At 42.0% G+C, this 19018-nt stretch overlaps 1 protein-coding gene across 2 annotated transcripts in view; it reads right to left on the bottom strand.

The window, feature by feature from the left end:
* Positions 1-19018, bottom strand: part of CDK6 (cyclin dependent kinase 6) — a 226133-nt gene that overhangs the window by 98277 nt on the left and 108838 nt on the right. For both annotated transcript variants that reach the window (XM_037066054.1, XM_037066055.1), the window contains exon 4: positions 8415-8582. In XM_037066054.1, coding sequence (XP_036921949.1) covers positions 8415-8582 — 168 coding nt within the window. The remainder of the gene's footprint in view (positions 1-8414; positions 8583-19018) is intronic.

Below are 19018 nucleotides of genomic sequence, written 5' to 3'. Positions count from 1 at the left end.
AATTAAATGACAGAAAGAAATTACAACGCTGACAATTTTCAACCCTTTCCTGAAACACTGTGGTTCCTCCAAAGGTCTTACATTTTAAAAAACACATCGTACAGAAAATGTGAAGCGCACAAGTTGGGGAGGTGCCGAAGGTTTGTGACCTTGGATAAGGAGAAATGAAGCACAGTTACTATCTGAAGGTTAGGAGTGGCTGCCCGGGCAGACATTTGAAATGTAAACGTTACTCCCTCAAAGCTCAAGTTACTATCAGGGAGTGACGCAAGTAACTGGGAAGATTAGCGAAAAGTTGCGTCTAAAACAAACAAACAAAAAAAACTTCAGATGCTTATAACTGATGATGCAATGGCCCCAGCAGCAACATGGAAAATGCCTGAGTTGGAAATTCATTCATTGATTCATTTAGGAAAGCAGGGAGTTGGGAAAGCACTTCAGTTCAAAGAGTAGCGAGAGATTTGATGGTGTTAGATGATACGCATTTATGCGTATGGCGATGGCCTTGGGTGGGAGTGAGGGTGGGAGCACAGAGGGGTCGGATGGGGCTACACTGCAAAAAAATGCTGCATGCTTAGTTACAGAGTTCGAAATTCATTCTTTAGGCACTGCAGAGTCACAAGGACTCATTTCATTCATTCAAACATGTGTATTTATGAAGTGCCCACTACGTGCCAGGCAGGCACTATGGGAAACACTAAGATAGTATAAGATTTGGACTGAGTGACTAAAAATGGACATGGCCAGTGTAGCATGCCCATTAACAGAATTTCAATAACATATTTTGACTTACGAGCTTATACTATGCCCAAGCAAAATGAAGGTGCTGCCACCTTCTCCTTCAAGGAAGTAAGTAGTGATTATCTGCAAAACTGAGCTCACATATACAAAGGATTATAGAGGACATCACAATCCAAGTTACAGAAACATTGTTTTATATTGAATTCCAAGGTCTGTGTCTCATATTCCTTTGAATGAACAAACACAACGTTTAAGTTAAGCAAATTTAGAGGATATGGAATTATCTCATTAAATATAGTTTGTCAGACTAGCTCCTGACCAACCATAGAAGGCACATTCCTCAGAAGAATGCTAAATGTAAGAGGACACAACCCTTCCTTCCCCATCTTCTGAATCTTTGAGAATTCCTCTGCTCGCAAAGCCTGTCTAAAGCATTTGGCATCATCGGCCTTAACACAGTACTTAGTCTTTACACTCAAACTTGGCCTCTAGCTTCAGAGATTTCAGTGGTACCACACAAGGTGACTATGTAAGGGGTTCTAAAAACCAGGCGATGACTAGACCCCGTCTATACCACACCTTGATACAACATGCTGGCTGAACAGACCCATGGAGGAAGCGAAGAACATCCTGCCCTGTGTCTGTCTGAGCAAAGTGTCTTCCAGGCAGTAGCACTACAGCAAAACTCTCTTCATCCAAACTAATCTGCAACAGTGACCACTTATGAAGGAGGTAGAAGTAGGTGAGTGAAGCAAATGACTATCTTTTATAAACAAGGAAAGCAGTCATTTGATTAACTTTACAAGTATACTTGGCGCAATTAAATACCCACACGCATGCGCTCACACCCACAGCAGCTTTCCGCACAACACCAAGGCACACACGATCTTTCTCCTTGGGAGACATTCCCACAGCAGTCATCAATGTTGGCTTTCACTGCGGAGGCAGAGCGAACCTATCAGATGGAGACTCCAAGTGTGTTTTATTACCACTGAGAATGCGTAACGGAGGATCTGGATGGGTTTCCATGTTTGTTTTGGCTCTGGCATTTTCCACGTACCCAGCCTTGGGAATCTTGAAGAAAACGTGTCCTGTTCCCAGCTCTGTGCACTGCCCCATTGTATTCCACTTCCCTCACTGGCGAAAGTGAAAACGAAACCGGCACAAACACCCCATTGTTAACTATGAAATATGTACTGGCAACTGGAAGTTTTCACAAAACAGACCTGGTTGTGTCATGGCAAGATGTTGAGCAGAGAGGGAGTTACAGGAGCCTTTCCGGCCTCAGAGGTGTGTCCTGCCCTTTCCCTGAGGTGCTGAGGTGACAGGGCTTTGGGTTTTTTCCATTATACTCGTGTCATGCTCTTGGTTTGATTTACTCAGTATGCACTGGCAGCGTTTGCAGGCTTCTGTGGGAGCAACACGGCTGCCCAAGCCGAGGCACAAACCCTGCCAGGTCTCCATAGTAAATACAACACGCACGAAGAGGAAACAAGCATAAACAATTTATTTTCTCCTGTAAAAGATGACATTGTTCTCCGATCTTTGGTCCTGTTTCACTTTGTCAACTTGGTGGTGCCAACTGGGTCCAGTACAATGAGCGATTCCAAACACAGACACGGAAAATAAGCAGGGACTGTAGGGCCCACACATCCCTGGGGCCTGTGTCCAGGTGGGTTCTCAGAGGAGGATGCTGGAGACCTCTCTGAGCATCCCACATCCCGGCACGAGTGGGCCGGGAGGGCTTCCTTGACTCCCAGCCAGGGAGGGTTCCTGAGTCACATGGCCCCCTAGAATGGCGCCCCTTTATAGTTCCCTCTGTTTCTAACTAAACATTTCTTTGTGTGACTGTCGATTAAGATCTGTCTCCCCATTCTGACTGTAAGTTCTGTGAGGGCAGAGCTCATCCGTTTCTGATTGCCATCATCTATCAGGTTCCCTGACACATGGAAAGTGATCAACACTCATCTGCTGACTGAGCGTCACCATTCTATTTCATTAATTTCCTCTCTTAGGCTGATTGAAGTTTCTGAATCTGAAAGGTTCATTTGGTCTTTACTCAATGCTACCCACCCTGGAGTTAAGAGGCAGGCAATTATCTATTGCTAGAGGCATAAAAAGGGAATGTAGGCAATTCAATTTTTGTAATACCTGTGGCACTAAATAAACAAATGACCTTAAATAAGGCAACTTGGAGAATCTTATCAGTTCCATAAAAGAAAAATCTTCAAGTGGAATTTTGTTACTTTGTAGAGCAAATACAAATCCTCCTATGCTTACTATTTATTTGTTGTCTTTTGATGATTTCTAAAGGGGAAGATGTTTTCTGAACATACGTCTCTTTTAACAGAGAAGGTGACGTATAGTAACAGACCTCTGGAGAAAGGGAATGTAATTCACTGAGAATTTTATTAAGTAACTAAGAAGACAGGAGAACATTCTCCCTCCTCCATTATTGAACAAAGTAGAATTTTTCTCCAAACCGTGTGTATTAGGCACAAGCATTTGGAGGAAAAATGCTCATTCCACCTTTTGTCTAATGATTCCATAAAACCCTCCCACTACACTGGAAAGTCACTGTAATGATATTCACTGCAGAGCATAAACGAGTGCGAGGCAGGCCAGCCCTGGACTTTATCCCAGGATGTTAAGTTACTGAGGCACCAAAAAGGAGCGAGCTCATTTTAAGGTGCAGACTTCTATCCACAGGCGGCTTTATGGTAACTGTCCTGGGGAGTGAGTGGCGCTAAATGCCCGGGCGTTGGCAGTCACATCTGCATGGGGAAATGTCAACACTGGCATCATTCTGGGCAGCCAAGTTGTCTCACGTCCAGTGAGCGCAGAGCTGCCTGTGCTGTTGTAATCAGGCACTTAGGGGATTTTAAGAGAGCTAACCCAGGAGTGAACGGACAGAACCTCATTTTCCTATGCAATGATACATTTATAAGACATCCAGCTGTGCACGAGGATGGCAAGTTGCATTCTGAGGTCTACATAAACAATGAATTAACCAGGAGACATACATTCATGCCTCAGTGTCTGCCAATGTGTCAAAATGTGGCATGAGCTAGTTGTCTTTTTAAATGATAATTTCAGCAAAACCTACAATATATTTTTAAAAGTGGACTGTTGAACATTTGTGGAACCTCTGGACACCCTTTGTATTGAACCAGAGAGTTCCCAAGAACACAGTGTGGTAAACTGTGAACTACTAGAGCCCACAGTGGGGAGAGAAGAAAAGGGGTAGGGGTGGGGAGCTCTCCGAGCCACATGCAATCTGTTTGCTGAATTCAGACTTAACGTGGTCACCCACTGCCTTCCACAGTCTCAGTTTCCCCACCTGCACAATAAGGTGGTTCACAAAGACTTCCCCAAACACCAGATCCAACAGCAACAGTATCATCCTGCCTGTTATGGTTCAGTTGAGGAAAAAAGTAATAAAGAATTTGCATCGTAAAGAGCAAAGGCGACTCTCCGAGCTGCTGCTCATAGCGCTTCACCATCACCAGCGTCATCATGGGGCGGCTGGTGAAGTCGCAGGCTCTGCTCTGAGACTGTCCCTGTCAGTGGGACCAAAACTTCTGGCTGAGTGGTTGGTCTCTATTTCCCTTTTGTCTTGACAGACAAAAATAAGTTGCACCATACACCCCAGTGACAAGGGAAGAACTAAGAAATGTTTGACCTCAGAATGACTCTGAATATAATTTTAGCTTATCTCAAAATGTGTTTTATATCCTTGAAACATTTCTGTCACTGAGAGTATAGAATCACATGAGTCATGAATTTTATGTATTACTTATGTGCCATGGAAAGGACCTCCCTGTAATCTCTTCTCTTTGGTTTTCCACAAAGGTGGTATTTTGGGGCAGGTCACAAAAGTTGATTTCCACAGATTCAGAGAAACTCTTCTGGTAAAAATAACCCAGGCTGAGTCTAGCGGTCCCCACTTCTCTTCACATTCCCAGCTCCTTGTACTGCAAGGGGCCTCAGATGCTCGCAGGCATTCCAGTCCACGTGCCCACACTCTGCCCCCACAGCTGCCAACTGCTGAGGGGGACACCCAGTGGCACAGCCTGCTGTTAGGTGGAAGAGCCTAGAGGGGCTGGGAGTCCCAGTGCTCTAAGTGTGGCAGGGTGGGGGTGGGGTGGGGCTCAGGCTCTAGGTGGCATGTCCCCTTGGCACCCTGAGCTTCACGCTCCATGAAGGAAGGCATGGCCGGAGCAGGGCCAGCATAGCCTCCTCTAAAGCGTGAGACCCAGGCCAAGGGACCCTCTTGTCAAGTCTAAGGTATACATGGTACTGATCCACATCTTAATTCCACAACCCGTACAGAGAGAGGTATAAACAACCCTTACTCTGTACAGGGTTCTGGGAATGTCTGACTGTATACTGAGCGGCAAGAACCCAATATGCCCTGTCGACACCTGGGTGTCATGCTGGAGGCAGCCCAGCAAAGTCCGGCATCTAAGGGCACTTAACCTCCCTTATCAGATGGAGACGATCTGAAGTGACAACTCCAATCCAGACATACAGTGATTCTCCTACATCAGTGTCTACCCAAAAGGCCAACTCCTTCCAGGACCTTACAGCTTGATAAATTAACCCCCCAAATGACTACAAACAAGACAGAGAACAGTATTATGACAGGCATTAATAAGATGTTACTTTGAGAGGTGGGTGGTAGGGGGGAAAGGGAGACAACTGTACTTGAACAATAATTAGAAAAAGGAAAAAGAAGAAAAAATAAGATGTTACTTTGAAGTGACTGAAGGAGAAAGCAGAAATCAAGTTCCGCAGAGTGTCCCAGAAGGGAACATCTGAGTCAGGGTTAGGAAGATAAGTAATATATCAACATGTCTCATGGCAGGAAGATATCAGTTTTAAATGCACTAACTTGCAATTCCTTTAACATTCCACAGATGATTCCCAGTTCCTGTATGACATAATCCACACAAAAATGTGTATTTTCAGGAAGTGAAAGAATAAATACCCATTGAATCTGGAAAATTGTGATTTCAAGTCTTGATACGTCACCGTGTATATGTGAACAAATGTATCAGTGTACTAAATGGGCTTTTTCCTTTAAATGAAAAAATATATAAAACAGTGGGAAAAAAACTTAAATGACATACTCTATAGGAAATCATATGCTTTATTATTACCATTAAATTCCAACCATCGCTTTTAAGCAAAGTCTGCATTTGTTCCAGTGTCTTCCAGTTGCTAATGTTTTTTCCCTTTGTCACCATAAGTAATACAGAGCAGGCAATATGAACTGGGTCCTGAAAAATCAGGTATTTATGATCGCCTTTCCTCTTTTCTCTATGAAATAGTTTGCCTGCATTCTCCTGCCTGGACCTATCAACTTTCAGCAAGAACGGAGTCTTCTTGCATATAATTGACGTTATATGCAGGCTGGGCTATCATCCTTCAACTTTAATAAGAAAAAAAAATCAAAATCAACTGGGCTTCCTGTATTTTATTTATAGTTTTTAGTGCCCATTGGTGGGGGGCGTCACCATAAAGTATCTGTTTCAGTGATGGCTCACCCTTCCCTCGATTAACGTACCCACGGAGACCAGTTCCTTCCATCGGCTCCTCTGATGCCTGTCCAGATCACAAAGCCTATTCAAGCTTCTCCCCAGGGCCCTGAAACAACATGCGCAACTGCTTCCTAGGGAAGCCTGCAGCCTACCTCACCCTTCCCACGGGGAAGCACACAGCCTCAGCCCCTTCTGGTGTGGTCACGTAAGAATACAAGGGCCTGTATGACCCAGCCCGAAGCTGGAGCGTACCCTTTAAACCTCATCTGTGCCTTGTCTTCTCAACGACGATGGTGCACGCTGGACAGAGAGGAAACAAGTACAATTTATCTTTCAACCAAGGGGACACATTCCAAGGGATACCCTGTAGAAATTCTGATGCCCTAGGTAAAGTACACAATGTTGGGAAAGGACGTGATCTCACATGTCTGGGTTGTAGCATCCGTATTTTGGGGTGTACTTCTTCTGTAAATTGAATGTTTTTCTAAGGCAAGTTATCTCTCTCAGAGCATTTCCAATCCCTCTCCCACCAATTTTCTACTGCTCAGCTGAGGTATTACCGGAATGTGGGGAAACAATTTTGCTGTGCAGAGTATTAGCCTCCTTGCAGCCACTTCCGTCTCCAAGTCACGTGATAACCAGAGACTTGGCCGTTCGTTTGCCAACAACACTCCACGTCCAGGGCAGTGCCGCCCCCACTGAGAACCCTGTCAGGTATGTTCCCGATGCTGTACTTTACATCCTGTGACTTTTTATAACTAGCATTTGCACTTATTAATCTCTCCTCCATTTTCATCCATTTCCCACTCCCCAAATCTCCCTCCCATTTGTTCGGTGTCCATGCTAGGTACTAGACTCATCAGGGTGATCACTTAGTAAGTTATATAAATGTCTAATCACTATGTTGTACACCCGAACCTAACATAGTATTGTATGTCGACTGTAATGGAAAAGATTTTAAAGCAGAAGTCAATGAAAATAAAACATAAAAAAGATGGATTACATGTGAAGAATGACATGCGTATTGACCCAAGATTATTCTTTTTTTAAAAGACTTAATCTAATGCTCTGGGGCCATTACTATAGCCATCATACAATCAAAGGGATTCTCTGCATCACCCTTAGCTCCAGGTCAGCAGCACAGGGAAGGAATATTCCCGGGCCTTATTTTTTTATTCTACGCATGAATTCACTGCATGAAAAGCAGGTTTTTCAAAGAGAAGGGTTATCAGTGCCTACTTCCAGGCTCCTTTTCTCATCTCTTGGGTACAGAATTTCACAAAAATTCATCTCAGAAACAATGAACCAGAAGGAGAAATAGAAGCTAATGGAAGTCAATGGCTATTATGGTGTGGGGTCTGAATGAGACCTAGAACAGGATACTGTAACTGTCATTCTTTGTCAAAACAGAGCCCTTTCTCTTTTGGTCCGGATGAAGCCTTTGCCTTGCAGGGTGGTGCTACTTGTTCATGGGTCATCCAAGTTCACTGTTAAATTCAATGTTTTCTTCTCAGTCCACACCACAGCTTCGGAAGAGTACTTTCATACACTTGTGCAGGCACCCTGGCTTTTCCCCAAACAAGGGTTCTGCAGACAAGTCAGGGACCCTGGTGTTCTCTTTTCCTTGAGCTATGTTCCCCAGATACCATACATACTGCTCTCGAAACAGTGTTATAGCAAAAACCATTTTGACACTTATAAATGATTCCTTTCTTTTTAAAAAATTTATTTATTGATGAGAGAAACATCAATTTGTAGTTCCACTTACTTATGCATTCATAGGTTGACTCTTGTATGTGCCCTGACAGGGAACAAACCAGCATCCTTGGCATACTGGGAATATGCTCCAACCACTGAGCAACCTGGCCAGAGTAGAACTGACTCCCTTCCAGTGGCTGAGATGCTACGGGCTATTTCTGCCATGGGTCCTGTGCACAAGGAGCCCAGCCAGGATGTGTCTGTAGTTGTAAGCAGAATGCTTTCATCCTACCCATTGCTATATAAAACAGTGGAGATATTTTGTTCACCACAGACCACTGGCATCAATAACATTAGGGGCATGGAATGGAGCAGTTTGTCATTCAAAAGAGGAAAAGTGAGTTTATAAGAGAATAGTGCTTTTTCACTCACCACTGAGGTAAGAGCCATCTGAAAACTGTAGATGCGCGCAAGGCCAAAGTCAGCCAGTTTTATTTGTCCACTGCTGGTCACCAGAATGTTCTGTGGTTTTAGGTCACGATGCACAACTCGGTGAGAATGAAGAAAGTCCAGACCTCGAAGAAGCTGAAACATCATGTCCTAAATAAAACAACAACAAAAAGTCAATGAACAGTCAAAACAGAAATCCAGCATGCCAAATCCTCAGCACTTAAAGAGAGTGCTTGACACAGAATATTTGCTGAATGAATGAATTTGTCTGTCTTCCTACCTCTCTACGCTTCCATTTGTAGGATCACTACAACTTAAAAATAGTTTCACATGGCATAGGAAATACTGTGGAAGAATATACAGCAAACTGGTGTCAGTGGTTAACGGTGGGGAAAGGAAGTGGGAGGTGGTGAAAGGGGGTATTTTTTACTTCCTATACTTCTATATGGTCTAATATTATACTCCTATACTCAGTAACTAAAATCCAGTGAATAATATTAAGGATAATTATTTTATAGCACCAAATATTAAGCAGATACTGTGTCAAGTACTGTTCTAAGCACCTTCTGTTTAGTACCTCAATCCATGCTATAGCATCAAGGCAAATAATATCATAGCCCTATTCCACAGGTTAAGAAAGAGATACACGGGAGGTATATACAATAAGCCCAAACTAACACCACTAGCAAGAGACAGTCTTGATTCATAATCCAGAAAAACTGGATTAAAATCCCCAATGCACTCCTTTATTAGACCAATGATTGAATGACTATATAAAACCAGCTAAGTTATCTAACCTCTTCAAGCCTCAGTTTTCCCATCTGTAAAATGGCAAAGTACCAAAACCTGTTTAGTAGGATTGCTGTTTATGAAGCATTAATCACGGCCATAAACATTCAATAAATGGTAGCTGTTACTGCCATCCTTATAAACCAGCAGAGGGACACTTAGAAAATAAAGCAGTATCATCACATCTCTTTCTAATTTTACAATCAATAAAATTAGATATTAGATTTAAAACTCAGAAATAGCATCGGAAAGTGTGAACTTAAAATTTAACCATGAAATGATCCTCTGAAGTCTGGGGTTGGTAAGATTGATCTACCCCTCCAAATACCGTGAGAATGGTGTGTACAGAGAAGACAGAATTATCTTGTTCACATAAGGGTTAGAAAAATGATTAGGCAGCATCACGGACTCCATAGCTGGGGGTGGACTGTGAGGATGCGCTTGTTGAGCAGGTGGACCACGAACCCTCTCCTGGAGAACAGCAAACTATATTTTGCCAAGTATAATGTGCACCCATGTTTTTGGCCCAAACTTTCAGGATAAAAGTCTTACGTTTTAATTTTTTATTTCAATTATTTATTTATATGTACATAATTGGTTTTGTATTATAAAGGAATTTTAGCATTTACTTTTAAACATACTAGGGGGAGTACAAGAAATTTTATGTAACAAATAATTACAAAACATAAGACCAGATGTAAGGTATTTCAGGTACTACTACCTGTGCATAATGTACATCCTCATTTTTTCCTCAAACATTTGAGCATAAAAGTGCATGTTATACATGGCAAAATATGATATTTGGTTCCTGGTTTAAGGTACCAGTTCTTTCTTCAGAGATGGGAGTTCTGTCTCCACATCCAGCTTGTTTAAAACTGAAGTCTTGACTTCCGCCAAGATGGAGGCATAGGTGGAAACACTGTGCCTTCTCCCACAACCAAGTTTGGATACAACAAAAGTTTTGGAGAACTAACACACACCCAGAGGCCAGAAAACCGAATTATACAGAAGTCCAACAGCTACGAACCGTTCAACGAGGACGGTAAGAGGTGGAGCCAGCAGCGGAGCTGGGTCGGGCAGGACAGACCTAGGAGCGCAGGCAGCCCGGACCTAGTTGGGGTGCGGAGCAGACTGACCAAGGTCGCACATTCGTGCACAGTGAGATGGACCACACAGGCCCCAGGGGGCAAACCCAGTGGTGGAGGGCTGACAGCGGTGGCACACTCGAGTGCTGTGGAGCGGGGCGCGTGGATCTGGTGACGGTGGGCGGCAGGCGCCAGAGGGAAGCCATTGTCCCTCTTTGACCCCGCCCCCACATACGAAGTCACAACCCAGCGACTTAGTTGCCCTGCTCTGGTGAAAACCTAGGGCTCCGTTCCTGCTACTTAATAGGCACGAACAGCCCAAAGGATGGCTCAAGAAGAACTCAAAGTCCCAGAGCCAATAACTCTAAGCAACCAACAGATTGCCAGGCTCTCAGAAGCCCAATTTAAAACACTATTTATCAGGATGCTCACAGAATTGGTAGAGTACAGTCACAAATTAGAGGAACTTAGTCACAAATTAGAGGAACATATGAAGGCTAAACTAATTGAAATGAAGGGAGAGGTCCAGGAAACCAATAGCGATGGAAAGGAAAATGGGACTCAAATCAATGGAATGGACCAGAAGGAAGAACGAAACATCCCACAAGAAAGGAATGAAGAAATGAGAATTCAAAAAAATGAGGAGAGGCTTAGGAACCTCCAGGACATCTTGAAACGTTCCAACATCCGGATTATAGGGGTACCAGAAGGGGGAAGGAAACAGCCACGAGTGGAAAATGTATTTGAACAAATAATAAAGGAGAACTTCCCCAGTCTGGCAAAGGAAATAGACTTCCAGGAAATCCAGGAAGCTCAGAGAGTGCCAAAGAAGTTGGACCCAAGAAGGAACACACCAAGGCACATCATAATTACGTTAGCCAAGACTAAAATGAAGGAGAGAATCCTAGAAGCAGCAAGGGATAAGGGGACAGTCACCTACAAAGGAGTACCCATCAGACTGTCAGTGGATTTCTCAAAAGAGACTTTACAGGCAAGAAGGGGCTGGAAAGAAGTATTCCAAGTCATGAAATCCAAAGACCTACAGCCAAGATTGCTTTATCCAGCAAAACTTTCATTTAGAATGGAAGGACAGATAAAGTGCTTCTCAGACAAGGTCAAGTTCAAGGAGTTCATCATCACCAAGCCCTTATTATATGAAATGCTAAAGGGACTTATATAAGAAAGAGAAGATGAAAAATATGAACAGTGAAAGGACAGCAAACACACAGTTATTAACAACCACACCTAAAACAAAAGCAAACCAAGAGGACAGCTAGATCAGGAGTGGAACCATAGAAATGAAGAAGACATGGAGGGTTAGAAACAGGGGGGTGGGAGGGGGAGAAGGGGGGAGAAGGCACAGAAAATAGCATAGATGGTAGGTAGAAAATAGATAGGGGGGAGGGTGAGAATAGTGGGGGAAATATAGAACCTAAAGAACTTGAGACACGTGGTTATAAACTAAGGGGGGGAGAAGGGTGGGGGAGGGAGTGTGCGGGTGGAGGGGAATGAAGGGGGGGAATGGAACAACTGTAATGGTATAATCAATAAAATATATTTAAAAAAAGAGAAATACCCAAAAAAAAACAACTGAAGTCTTAGCATTTCCACTTACATATTGGAGAAAATGGTGCATCCTTTTCGTAATGTTCAGCATTAGATTTAAAAGAAGTAATGTATGCAAAGGGGTTGCACAGTTTTTGGTACATGGTAATCATATAACAAATGATAATCAGTCAGGTGTCTGATTTTTGGGGGGGGAGACAGGTCACAGAACTACGGGAAAAAGTGTCCAGTGCCACAAGGTCAATGAACAAAGTGCTAAGGGTGGGTGTGCAATGACGGAGGTGAACGGGAATCTTCCTGAGATCCACCTAAATGATGCAGCAGCACCTCCTCATCAGCGCTTTCACCCTCCGTGGTTTCAGTTATCCATGGCCAACTGCATTCCAAAAATACGAAATAAAAATTTCAGAAATAAACAGTTCCCAAGTTTTAAATGCTCTTCTGAGTAGTGCGATGTCCGTCCCACCTGGAACGTGACTCACCCCCTTTGTCCGGTGTATCCAGGTTGCATGACTCTACCTGACTGTTAGTCACTTAGTAGGGCTTGCAGCCATTAGAGTGGTTATCAGATGTTGTGTGTGTGTTGTGTGTGTGTGTACGCACGCGCACGTGCACGCTCGTAAAGAGAGGGAGAGTGAGTCATGGGAGGGAGGGACGGAGAAGGGGAGAGGAGGAGAGACTGAGCGAGCACATCCACATAACTGTTTCGGTTAAAATTTTATGTATTGATTTTTTTTAGAGAAAGAAATATTGAGTTGTTGTTCCACTTCATGCATTCATTAGTTGATTCCCGTATGCGCCCTGACAGGGATCAAACCCACAATCCTGGTGTAGCAGGATGATGCTCTAGCCACCTTGAGCTACCCGGCCAGGGACCACATACCTTTTATTACAGTATACTGTTATCATTGTTCTACTTTATTATTAGTTACTGTTGTTAATCCCTTACTTTATCTTAGGTATGGTAGGAAAAAGTATAGTATATACAGGGCTTCATAGTCCAGTGGTATCAGGCATCCTCTGGGGGTCTCAGAACATACACCCCATCCTGTGGATGGGGGGGACTACTTTCTTCTGAACCGGCAGAGGTTACCTTCTAAATGTCCAAAGGAGAAAACTCGGGAGACGACTGTACTATTGGTGGACAGCAGTCCTTCAAGACTGAAGAACCACGGCAGGGCAAACAACAATGCATACACATGAATGTAAAAATGACACAGAATGTTACAGACATTGGCAAGTGTCCTTCTGCTCTGGCAAGTAAGTCTGGACCGGAAACACGCACACTCGGAAGCACCACATCTTAAACAGCATGGCTAACCTACACAGTAATGTCATGCTGGCTCACCATTTTTAGCTCCTTGTACACAAAGTGCCAACCATTTAAAATCCTACAAAATCTGCTTGGTTTGTAGTTCAGTGTTCAAACAATAAGCAGCAAATGAGCAGAATAAAAATTTAAAAATTTGAACTAATTAACAAAGCTAATTTCTTTATAAAAAGACTGAAACTACAGAGTAAAAAACGTGCAATGCTTTTATTTGTGCATTTATTTACATAACACGTGCTCTATTTTTCTTAATTATAAAACTAGTGCTTAATGAAAAAAATTGCAAAAATTAAAAAAAATTCCACAGGAAGGACAAAAGTCACTCAAAATCCTACTCCTTAGAGAACAGAGTAACCTTCACTGTTAAATAATTTTTGTGTGTCTTTCTTGTCTGTTTCAAAAAAATTACATGTACAGATATATTTGTAGGTATAAACATAATGTGTATTTATATTAGTATAATTTATATAATTTATAAATATTATATACTTGTTCCATAGTATATTAAATATATTTACAAGTAAAAATGGTGATTATTCTATACACACTATTTTGGGGCTCTTTTACAAACATTTAATAATTCATTATGTTTTGCTACTACAACAAAACTTCTACAAAAACTTTTTTCACACAATATGATTTTTTAGTGGCTGCATGGTTTTCCTCCCTGCGATATGCCATAATCATCATTTGGTTTTAGTTGTGTTATTTGGAACTTACTCTTAGAGTCTAGTTCTCCTTTGTTTAAAGGGGAAAGTGGATGAAAATGCCTTAACATCGTACCTGAGCTCGGGTCAAGCAGTGCGAATGCACGTAACTGCGGTAACTGGGTCCATGTAAACGACGCCTATTAATGTGTAAAAAGTTAGTGCTGCCTAAGAACTGTCATTCTCCAGATTTCGTTGGGTTGCTTTAATTTTTTTTGTGTGTGGTTAGCACACTAGGTTTCCTTTTAAACCTACAATATCTAGCCACCATTAAGAGTTTGAACTAGTGAGCTATGACGTAACAATTTCTTTTAAAGTCTTGCCAAAAATCTCTTCACCTTCAATAATTTGGTTGCGAGGTAGGTTGATGACATAATGGACCTGTGATAATTATGACTGGAGGACCCTCCCTCATCCTTCAGTAAAACACCTAATCTCAAAGGGGAAATATACTCGACCATCTCAAGAACTCTGGTCATAATTAAGACAATGTCCCAATTCTTGGGAATGATATGAACGAATAAGTTGAAACCCTACACAAGGTACAAGAAAACAGGAGGTATGAAACAATACAGCAAAGACGTGATCCTGCCTGCAAAGGGAAAGGATGACGGTTTGCTTCCAGGTGGGAGCATACGTCTGGGTTGCGGCTCCGTCCTGGCTGGGGTATGTGGCAGAGGCAACTGATCGACGCTCCTCTCCCTCTCTTTCTCCCTCCCTCCCCCTCTCCCTAAAAATAAATAAATAAAATCTTAAAGAAAAAGACATGACCCCAATGCTTGAGAATACGAATAAATAAGCCATAGCACTACACGAGGACCACAGAACAGCTTTCCTTTTGAATCACAGGAAATACTCTGCAGAGACATTTCAAAGAATCCTCTGCTTACGTTTATTATGTGGTTAGCTCCCCAATATTATAATCTAAATTAGTTTAGATTACAGATTCAAATATTTCACAGTACCCTTAATGACATAATGCAATAAAACTACGGATACTGCCAGTTAAGTTAAACACGGGCAAATCCTTTTTATGTTACAAGGCACAGTCCTGGAATACGAGGTCTGAACACCCAGCCATGCTTAACTACAGTAGACAGTCACCTGGGACTTCCCTCTGCATCCTTCTGAAAGAGATGACATGAAAGCATGTTTCAACAGGACACCATCACAGAGTGAAGTCTGACTTTTAGTGGCTTTAGGTGGGGCCTGGTCCTTGGCAACTCCCCTAAAAAGACTCTGGACTTCCATCTGAAAACCAGAAATTTTTAAGGTCTTGTAATTGTTTCTTTCAGGTGTTTGGAAACTCTAATCCTCTTATTTCCTTAAAAACCAAACAAGCAAAATGAAAACTTTCTAGTGGGAAAAGTTTTATTATTGTTTTTTTTTCTCCAACTAAAAAATAGTATAAGTAGGTCCAAAAGATTCTAAAACACCGAATTTATTCCACACAGTGAATCATGGAAACAACAGCTTTCAATAGACAATCTCAGGCTTTTGGATGGATCTACCAAATTCAAGTGACATATAATCACATCCTCAAAACTTTAGCAACAAAAATGTACAACAATAGTTCACCTACTAAAAATTTAAAATGAGACATAAACAACTTGTAGACAAATAACTTTTCCCCTCCTTATAATGTGTAAACCATAGTCTTTTTGAATTTATTATCCAAGTTTCAACAGAATTATCTTCACAATGACTTCTTGTTTCCTATGAAGGTTTCTGACTCCATGTGTTTCCTATGAAGAGTATCAGAGGAGTCTGCAGTTTAAAACAGATCACGCATAAAGGTTTTTTACACTGAACTGATAACATGTTGACTGATAACAGGTCAGGGCTGATTGTAGAAACAGAAGAGAAAAAGCACGTGAGCCTGTACATAAGGGGTGACAATAAAGTCATATAAAAAGTAGAAGACTACTGACAATACTGAGGGCTATTCAGTTTTACATTTCTGATTTTACATATGTACTATATATATGTTTTTATATTTTTATATATTTAGAAAAATATTTATATATATATATAAAAATCTCATGTTTTAGTTGCAAATACACAAAACATAAAACTTACCATCTTAATCATTTTAAGTGCACAGGTTAGTACTTAAGTATATTCACGCTGCTGTCCACTCAATCTCTAGAATGCTTCCATCTTGCAGAACTGAAATTTACACCCATTTACCATCTCTCCATTTCTTCCTCCCTGCCCAGACTCTGGCTACCACCTTTCTGCTTTTAGTTATGTATTTGACTTCTCTAGATACCTCCTATAAGTACAATCATACTGTATTTGTGTCTTTTTGTGGCTTGCTTATTACACTTAGCATAATGCCCTCAAGGTTCATTTATGTGGTAGCATGTGTCACAATTTCCTTCCTTTTTAAGGCTGAATAATATTCCATTGCATGTATGCACCACATTTCGCTTATCCATTCATCTGTTGATGAACACCTTCTACCTTTCGGCTATAATAAATGATGCTGCTATGAGCATGGGTGCACAAGTATGCCTTTGTGACCTTTCTTTCAATTCTTTTGGATATATATATCCACAAGTGGAATAGCTGGATTTAGTCCCAGGATCTTTTAAAATCACAGCTGTCCCATAAAATGTGGTACAATATTTACTACAAAAGCAATAAAGTCATGAATCGCGAAGCTATGATAAGGTCTTGGCCAGTCAGTGAAGTGGGTCCTGATGCTCACTCCTTTCCCTTGTGTTCTCAGGGAGAATCTGCTGCAAGGTCACAGCAGCAAGCTCACTGAACAACACGCACCTTTTTCTCTAGGTCAGAACTGACAGGAGCTCCTATGCTTTCGCGGATTGATTCACCAACAATAAGAATGGGATGCAAACACTACTGTATAAGCTGGTTTCCCTCCTTCTTTCTCACTTTGGTCCTCAGGAGTACCAAATACTGCTTCATCCAAAACCACAAAGGGCAACACAAATTCTGATGAAGTGAAAGAAGGGTAAAAGCAGGTTCTTTAAAACTTCGGGTCACTTGGAAACTTGTAATTCTTGGTGACTTCAAAGCAAGCAATAATCGGAAGGACCTGGAGAGACTGGTGAACTCTGTTCCAAAGAAGAACAGTCAGGCTGTACCACAGAACCAGTTAGTACAGCACAGTGCATGTGGGGGGAGTACTGGGGGGAGGGGAGGAGGCAGGGGCTGGGGGTGACTGTGCAAGGTGTCACCACATTGCCTTGGGGCTCTTCAGCAGAAACAAATGCAAGGCCTCTAACTGCAAGCACTGGCTTTCTATTTTTACTGCTCCTAGGCAACTAGATAAAAGCAAAATAAATGTGGCTTTGTGTATAGATTTTATTAAAATATGTATTCTGTAGAGAGAATGAAAAGAACTCATTCCTGGAAGCTATGATAATGCTGAGTAAGTAAAGAATCATTCTCAACTAACTTAAAATAAGAACAATTGATTTTCACCAATCCTGGAAATGCTGTTGGTGTTTGAGGAACAAGGCAATGACTAAACGCACAGTGTGGAAGGAGAAGCCATTACCTCACCATGATGGCTATTACTAACTCACAGTGGAAAGCCATTAGGAACCAAAACTACAAGTGTGCAATGTTAAGTATGACTTCTTTTCAGAGCAGGATATAACAATTGGCATTTCATAAATAAGAAAGTACTAAGTATAAGTTGCCTAGGTTGTTGGCTAATGGCCCAAATAGTTTCTGTTCTATAAACATTGTTTTGTAATCCTTTTAAAAACATTTAATAATATGAGGACTGTCTGGAATAAGTCCAGCCATTGTTAGTATAACGCAAACGGTTTGCGTGACATCGATGTAACCTGGCAGCAGAGGAGAGTGAACTGGAATGTGCATGTGTAAACAAGGATGTCATCACTGAGCTAGTCAATGGGGGAAGTAGACGCCATTGAGTGAGCACGTGTACTGTGTAGACGTTGCATTCAAAATGACTGAGTGAGTAGAGCAACGAATCTGCCTCAAATTTTGTGTTAAGTTTGAACATTCCTCCACAGAAACTATTCTGATGATTCAGAAGGCTGCAGCTGCCCTGGCTGGCGTAGCTCAGTGGATTGAGCGCGGGCCTGCGAACCAGACGATCACGGTTCGATTCCCAGTCAGGGCACATGCCTGGTTTGCAGACCAGTTCCTTGCAGGCTAACTACCAGCAGGGGACGCACAAAAGGCAACCATACATTGCATTGATGTTTCCCTCTCTCCTTCCCCTCTAAAAAATAAATAAATAAATAAAATCTTAAAAAAAAAGAAGGCTGCAGCTATGAGCAGCTACTGGCAGCTTCATCTCTGCAATGTGCCTGCTCATATGTCATGTCTCACGCAGTTTTTGGTGAAACATCAAATCACCCAGGTGACTCAGACCCCCTACAGCCCACATTTGGCACCCTGTGACTTCTGGCTTTTTCCCAAACTAAAACCATCTTCGAAAGGAAAAGATTTCAGACCATCGCTAAGATTCAGGAAAATATGACAGGGCAGCCGATGGCAATTGGGAGAACTGTGTGAGGTCCCAAGGTGCCTACTTTGAAGGAGAGTGAGGCATCATTGTCCTATGTACAATGTTGCTTGTATCTTCTATCTTCTTCTTCTCTATTTTTCACATTACATGGCTGGACAGATGTCTGTATACTATGGATATTTCCCCATCTTAACACATATTCTTTATAATGTAAAAATTTAAAAAACATTATGCTTTGTAATGGCTGCATTTGGAGGAAGTATGTTCATCTCATCTTTCCCCATTTTCCCTCTCAATTCCCTCTTCTGAGAATGTTCCCCACATTACATACTTCCCTCCTCTTCAAATGAGGTAATAGAGAAGTTGGTTTTACACACAGTGGAATGTATTATCATTTTCCTACTATAGTAAAATAGACACTGTTGGCTGTCAGCAATGAAGGACTGGTCCAAGGCAATCACATTTCCACTTGCTAGGAATTGATGTAAGGGATGGACACGAGACCCGGTCCTGGCCAGTGAGATGTATGGGCAAGTCTGCTAGAGAGTTCTGTAAGTACAGTTTTCTCTTACGAGAGGATCACAGTAATAAACTTGACTGCGTACTTCCTCCTCACCTCCATGGATCTTATT

This window comes from Sturnira hondurensis, unplaced genomic scaffold (genome assembly GCF_014824575.4).
Source record: "Sturnira hondurensis isolate 20B ecotype Veracruz unplaced genomic scaffold, ASM1482457v3 Scaffold0016462, whole genome shotgun sequence".
Lineage (NCBI taxonomy): Eukaryota > Metazoa > Chordata > Mammalia > Chiroptera > Phyllostomidae > Sturnira > Sturnira hondurensis.
This window is presented reverse-complemented; position numbering and strand designations above follow the sequence as displayed.